Source organism: Scardinius erythrophthalmus (genome assembly GCF_964197995.2).
Source record: "Scardinius erythrophthalmus genome assembly, chromosome: 21".
NCBI lineage: Eukaryota > Metazoa > Chordata > Actinopteri > Cypriniformes > Leuciscidae > Scardinius > Scardinius erythrophthalmus.
In genome coordinates this window covers 23,681,711-23,688,967 of record NC_138241.1, presented here as the reverse complement: position 1 = coordinate 23,688,967, position 7,257 = coordinate 23,681,711, and the positions used below count along the sequence as shown (strand labels likewise).

At 37.8% G+C, this 7,257-nt stretch overlaps 1 protein-coding gene across 1 annotated transcript; it reads left to right on the top strand.

Annotated features, from left to right (window-relative positions):
* dusp13a (dual specificity phosphatase 13a) lies at positions 1-3,410 on the top strand. The gene is made up of 4 exons (XM_081351689.1): positions 1-875; positions 1,303-1,431; positions 1,511-1,728; positions 2,569-3,410. Coding segments are annotated over exons 1-4 (570 nt in total). The 5' UTR covers positions 1-873; the 3' UTR covers positions 2,790-3,410.
* Positions 3,411-7,257: the final 3,847 nt, after the last annotated feature.

The window sequence follows — 7,257 nt, the reverse complement described above, 5'->3', positions numbered from 1 at the left end:
CAAGGACATTAAAAAAGAAACAAAAGTCTATTAAAATCCTTGAAACATACTGTATTATCGTAATTTATTCGTATACAGTATGCGGTTTCAGTAATAGTAAGTAATAAGCAGATCTTGAGAAGGAACAGGTGTATGTGGCTTTCACACCCAAGCCATTAATTCCTTTTTATTAGCTTCATAAAACCTTAATTACTATGGGTCTCAAAGCTTATTTTACCGGCATGGAAAGAACAACTCTTAGTTAAGTCTTTTCCTGTTTTACACAAGTAGCATTTAAGCACTAACTAAACAGTTTCAGCTGGAGTACAAAAAAGACAGAGTATCTTTGAGAGGGGTATCTGACACGCTCCAATTACCAAACATGTCACCGCAATTGGATGTGCAAAGATCTCACCATTTATCAGAGACTCGCCCTCAAGGCAAATGAAAGGAACATCTGGATTTCAAGAGTGTTTAACCTAGCAGCTGGCGAGACCTCGTGAGATGATGTGTATTTCCCTGCACAATGACTCATGATAAAGATGTATGTGTCCAATGAAAGCCACTGATGACCCACCTTTACCTTCGTCTGCACTGCAAGAGTGAGTTACAGTATCGGGAGTCTGGCCAAGATATACACAATATGTGCAGCCAGAACATGCTCAAAAGATCATTGTCTAGGGAAAGACAGTCTTCTAAAAGCAAACCTGACTGCCCACTAAGACCTGGAAGAGTTCTTTGTATCCAGGGAGGTTTATAATTATACACCATTTAAAAAAAGAAACAGCCTCCAGAGACATATCTGTGGACTGGCTGTCAACAACGCCCCTGACCAAGGAGAGAAGAGCAGGCAATCTGAGAACAAGGGGGAAAAAAAGGGCCACCGGCTGCTAAATGTAAGTTCACAAAAGGAGGGGAGATTTTAGAGGCTTTTAGAAAGAAACATTTTGGTATTTTTGAGAGCTATTATGAAAGCTAGCCTTAGTGAATCGCTCACAGCTCTGGCATCGCACGTTTTCTTTCCCACACCTGAGCTGTAAACATGTTTGCCACGACAGTCAGGAAATCCTAAGTGGAAAGATATTCCATAAAAGCCGTCAGTATTCATTTTAATGATGTTAAGAGCTGAATTGGAGTGTCAGTGCGCTCTTAGCAACAAGAAGATTTCACAAGCAACAGCCTCAGGTGGGCTCAACTATGGGCTATTTTGAAATCAAGAGGGATGGAGAATGCATCTAAACTGCATATCAGGCATATTAACATGATAATATCCAAACCCTTACTGTAATTTAAAAAATATATTTTTTTTATTTTTTGGGCCAGGATGTCTTTCAAGGAGCTGTGTGCCTATGAAACACCATCCGTTGCTGAACTGCAGAATTTCCTGTTGAGTGACAGACGGCCCACTGGACATGTCAACCAAGTGTGGCCTAATGTGTACATTGGCAATGAGTGTGTATTATTTTTTCTATTCAAAGGGAAATTCATAAAATGCACAGAACTACAGATGTTCTCTGTTTTGTTTTGTCAGGGTTGCGGCACGTGACAAGTCAATGCTGTACAATATGGGGATCACACACATTGTGAATGCTGCTAGTGGACCCCCTCATGTCAACACTGGAGCCCGCTTTTACAGAGACATGTCTATAGATTACTATGGAGTGGAGGCTGATGATTCCTCAGACTTCATCTTAAGTGTGTTTTTCTATCCAACAGCAAGGTTCATACGAGCTGCACTGTCAAAAAATGGTGAGTTGACATCCTCATGAACATGCTTGATGCAATATTTTCACTATACTACGGGCTAGAATAACTTTTAGCAGAAATATTCACTACTTTTGCCCTGCTTGGGGAATGCTTCATTTTCCAACCTGCCATTGCTTCTCGCGCACTGTTCGATCATTTCGACCATAAACTCTTACGGGCGCGTTCAACGCATGCACACTACAACTCATACTAGTACTAGTAACGTGTTTCCACCTTTGTCAGCCGTTTTTATGTTCATTTTCCCGCTCCCTTTTGATTAGTTTTTAATATAAGCGCCATAAATTAGATAAACAATTTGTGCATTCTATTCGTGCAGACGCTGCATTTTCACGCACATAACGGAAAATACTGTTGGAAGAAGAATCGAAACTTTCGAAATTGAACCAATTGCTTCACAAAATGGCTCACTGTTTCGAAGCGCTCAAAACTCCAAAAGCTGACGGCACATGCTGGTCAAAACAGTGCAAATGGAACATGAACATATATAAAAGGTGAATAAAGACACCTTTTACAAATTACAAATGTTTTTTTATTTGTATGACAGCGTAATCTATTAAATCATTAACTCATTAAATTAATTATGTTTGTGTTTATGAAATTCAAAAAGTTCAAAAAACAAGATTTTCGAAGCCTCGTTTGCTGAAAAAAGGTGAGTTGGCCGGTTTAATACATGCTCTCATAAAAAATGGTTTTGAAGCATCATGAAGCAATGTTTCGAAAGCATCCATCATGTCTAATTGCACTGAATCATTCTTTTGGCTATACTAAAAGTAGCATTTGCACTGTCTAAGTGTCTTGCATTGATTCTGTTCTGTTCTTCAGGAAGAGTGTTTGTCCACTGTCTGATGGGAGTGAGTCGCTCTGCCACTCTAGTGTTGGCCTTCCTCATGATCTGTGAGGATCTTACTCTAATGGAGGCTGTTAAATCTGTACGGCAACACAGGGACATCTGTCCTAATCCTGGCTTCCTTAACCAGCTTCGACATCTTGACATGAGCCTCGTCCGAGAGAGGAAGAAAAAACTGGAAGCTTACAAATTGTAACTGAAAACTTGGTAACAATGTGATGAATCCCATTTCAAGAGCATGTCCCTTAAGGGCCTCCTCATCCATGGCCTTGTCCTAGTTATTTTGGGCCAGATCTTATTTGCTAATATCCATTGTAGTGCAATGGCAAAGTGGGTATCAGAAGGCAAAATTGAAGGGCTTCCCCATAAATAGTAAATAACCTCCACAGGGCAGCAGGGTCACAAAATAAATGGCAGGTTTTTAAATTTCTTCCAGATGAGATATACTTTGAACTTGTTTCAAAATGAGCCAGCAAGCATGTTTGTTTTTTTATTGGAGTGAAATGAAACGGTTGTGGCTTGCTCTTTATCATGAGAAGGTGGAAGAGCCATGCATGGCTACATGTCTTAAGGGTTGATCCCCTGTAGTGAGTTTCTAATGGGTATCATATGTTCCAACATATTTACGGTTTCTGCTCAAACCCATTGGTGTTGTGACCCACGGATATTGGTGAAACTGATGACCAAACCAAATTGTGATGATAAAGCGTTTAAATTTCTCAGTCCAGTGAGACAAAAAAAAAAAAAAAACACACACACACACAAAAAAAAACCACATTGTGTCCTTTCTTTTCTTTTTGCTATTAAATATATTACACAGGAATTATGTGCTGTTTTGTTTTTAAAGAGGATATCTGTTAATTTTCATCTAATTTCCCTTTGGACTGTAAAGGCAAACATGATTACAGAAGTAGAAAGGTCAAACTAATATGTGTAAATACAAACTGTTTCATGAAAATATGCATTGATCATTCTACTCATAACACATGCATTGACTTAACAGAATATAAGGCTATATCATTGATTCCAGAGATTTCTAGCATATTTTTTTTAACAGAAAAGCTCCAAAAGACAAACCATTGCACCATATATATATATATCGGATCTGTGGTATCTGCTTTTGACTAACAGACAGCCTTTCGGACCTGTCAGTCTTATCTGGCCCAGCCTGTATATTGGAGATGAGTAAGTATCGAGTCATCAGTCTTGAGAAGAAAAACCAACTAACCAAGATATCAGTGAAAATCCAAAGCTTCACGCTACACCTGTGCCTTTAACTACGGTTCAATTTATGAATGTAAATGATGTAATCAAAAACATGAAAACATGTTAAAAAGCCGGTCATTTCAGGTCACTGGCTCGTGATAAAGGACTTCTTGCAATCACTCATGTTGTAAACTGTGCCGACAGACCGCATCGCATCACCCACTGTTTGATTTGAGAGAGAATTTCAGCTCTATTGCATCCTTCATTAAAGCTGCACACTCACTCAAAATGGCAAGTCTGACTTCCTTGAACTTTTACTGATTAATTTTGTCAGTGATTGTATAAAATCTAAAACAAGCAGAGCAAAACAATAAATGGAGCAGTGCAAAAATCAGCAGGCAGAACAGTCATTTTAATAAGTGAAATATGTAAATTCTAACCAATGTCAGACATGGAGGCTCTATTTTCTAAAAAAAAAAAAAAAAAAAATAATAATAATAATAATTATATATATATATATATAATTCAAAAATATAGAATTTCTTATTTTGTGACAATCACTAAAGCCTGACTCAAAAAAAAAGGTCAATTCTCACTAAGGCTGCATTTATTTAATCACAAATATTTAATATTAATATTTTAAAATGTTATTACAATTCACAAAAACTGTTTTCTACTTTTAAAATGTAATTTATTCCTGTGATATCAAAGCTAAATATTCAGCATCATCACGCCAGTCTTCAGAGTCAGAAATCATTCTAATATGCTGATTTGGTGCTCAATATTTTTCTGAAAACCTTGATACATTTTCAACCCTGAAAAAAATCAAGGGAGTATGCAGAGTATGCAGCTTCATATCAAATCATCAATCAACTAATGTGGTCTGGCTGTAATACCGTTTTTCAACAGAAAGAAGCTATACTTAAAAAGAGCGTTGTGCCACTAGACATGAAGTATGAAGATCACCCCCACAGCCAGATAGCCTATTTCTTTACATTTTCTACATTACAAGCATATGCTAAAACATATTTAAAAGGAGTATATAAAACAATGTCGGTCGGAAATATAGCTAGCGACACTAATGTTTTTGGAACATATGTGCTGGAATGATTTGAAATTCATGAAAATTAAGACCTCGTCTCACAGTAATAGAGCTGCTTTTGTGGAAAAGAAAGAAGATTTCAAGGTTGAAGGAATAAGTGAACCTGACAAAACAGTAAAAGGAATTCAACATCACCAATTTAATGACTTCCCTGTCAAGGTGAGTGATGGTGGTGAAAAAAAAACATCCAGTGCTGATGGTTTTGAAAACCATCCCTCTCCGGAGATGATTCATGTGTCCTTTTCACATATCTGGGAAGCGAAAAGCAATTACCATTCCATTTGCAGCGGCCAAGCTCGCATTACAGAGACTGTGTTAAACTCGGTTCAAAAAAGAAACACCTTTTGGATTAAATTACAAGCACAGCTCTACAGAGATTTCCTATTTTTGTCAAATTTAGTCACTGGGCGCCAGGAAGGACAGCTGCCTGTAGGAGGGCTCGCAGCAGGCAGTGTAAGGAGGGAATAATTGGCCGGTGGAATTGGGCCCAGGCTGTACCGTCTCCTCTGGGACAAAAGTCAGATTCACTGGCCTTTGACTGAAGCTGCCATCTTCCTCCCTTGTATCTGTCATGATCCACAAACATGACAACACAAGCACGGTGCGTGATGAGAACATGATTTTTTTTTTTTCATTATGAATATTCAAATCTGCATAATGATGTGATATGGGCTTGGGGTATATCATTTTCTCATGTTGATTTTAAGCAGTTTTTAAGGAGCAAACATGCTGTGCACATATATACAAACAATCTTTTCGTTCATAACAGGGGTTTAGGCAGACAGCGATGTACCCCTTTTCATATTTCTGGGTTTGGAATAAAGCATAAGAACTTCTATATACATACGTGCGAGACCACACAAAAGTTTACATGCACCTTGCAAAATGTTAATTTTAACAAAATAAGAGGCTACAACATTTTTACACATTCCACAAGAAAAAAAAAAAGCAGTATTTTTTTTAAATTACCCAATTCAAAAGTTTACATACCCTTGATTCCTAATACTGTGTATCGTTACCTATGATCCACTGTTGTCCCTTGTTTGTCCTGAGCAGTTAAACTGCAATGTTCTTTAGAAAGATCCAGCAAATTCTTCAGTTTTCCTGAAAACCTTTTGAATTTGAAGATCAAGGTAAATTGTACTTAATTTGTCCTCTGGGAAACATGTAAGTATCTTCTGTTGCTTCCGAAGGGCAGTAGGCTACTAAATGAAAATATATATTTAAACAAAATAAGAAAAAATGTGGACATCTTCATCCTGTTCAAAAGTTTTCACCCCACAGCTCTTAAAGGGATAGTTCACCCCAAAAATGAAAATGCTGTCCTCATTTACTCACCCTCATGTTGTTCCAAACCTGTATGACTTTCTTTCTTCTGCTGAACACAAAAGAAGATATTTTGAAGTAAGTCGGTAACCAAACGACTGATGGACCCCAATGACTTCCATAGTAGGAAAATAATAATACTATGGAAGTCAATGGGGACCAGCAACTGTTTAATTACCGACCTTCTTTAAAATATCTTCTTTTGTGTTCAGCAGAAGAAAGGAAATCATACAGGTTTGGAACAACATGAGGGTGAGTAAATGAGGACAGCATTTTCATTTTTGGGTGAACTATCCCTTTAATGCATCGTGTATAAACGTTCTCCGCCAATTAGCCTATATAAACAAAATATATAAAAAATATTTCTGCAAAAAACACTAAAAAAGAAACACATTCAGGGTCAACTGAATGGGTTTCTTTCGCGCCAATGTACATAACCGTGTCGTGAGAAAACAGCTCTCCGTCCCTCAAGCGATCCCACTGGGGTAAGCTACTCTCTTAGACTATCATGTTTTTGAACAACGTAATAATATTAATAACTATTAATGTCTGTTTTAGTTAGCTTACAGACATTGAACCTTTCCATTGCACATTCCATTTTTCCCGATTATTGAAATATGCTTCTCTCTCTCTCTCTCACACACACACACACACACACACACACACACACACACACACACACACACACACACACACACACACACAAATACATATATTTTAAGAACTGTTAACATAATGGTTATTTTGTTTGTGTGTACTTAGAAGCTTAAAGTGACTTTGGTTATAGTAGCCTAAGTTTTTACTGTATATAAAGTCTTTGGTATAACTAAATGATGGAGACCCGATTTCTCACGTCATCATCACCACAGCGACCGTTGGCGATGCACGCGGCTCAACTTTATGCAGATGATCAGCAAAGTGGAGCGGCGACTACCAATGGGAGTGCAGACAGCGATACCTGTCGGATCAATCGCCTACTAGAAATGAAAGTTTGGCGATTTAATCGTTTTAATCACACTACAGTGAGGCA

Coding starts and splice junctions, on each gene's coding strand:
- dusp13a (XM_081351689.1), top strand. Junction 1,432..1,510: donor AATGTGTACATTGGCAATGA/GTGTGTATTATT, acceptor TTGTTTTGTCAG/GGTTGCGGCACGTGACAAGT. Junction 1,729..2,568: donor AGCTGCACTGTCAAAAAATG/GTGAGTTGACAT, acceptor TCTGTTCTTCAG/GAAGAGTGTTTGTCCACTGT.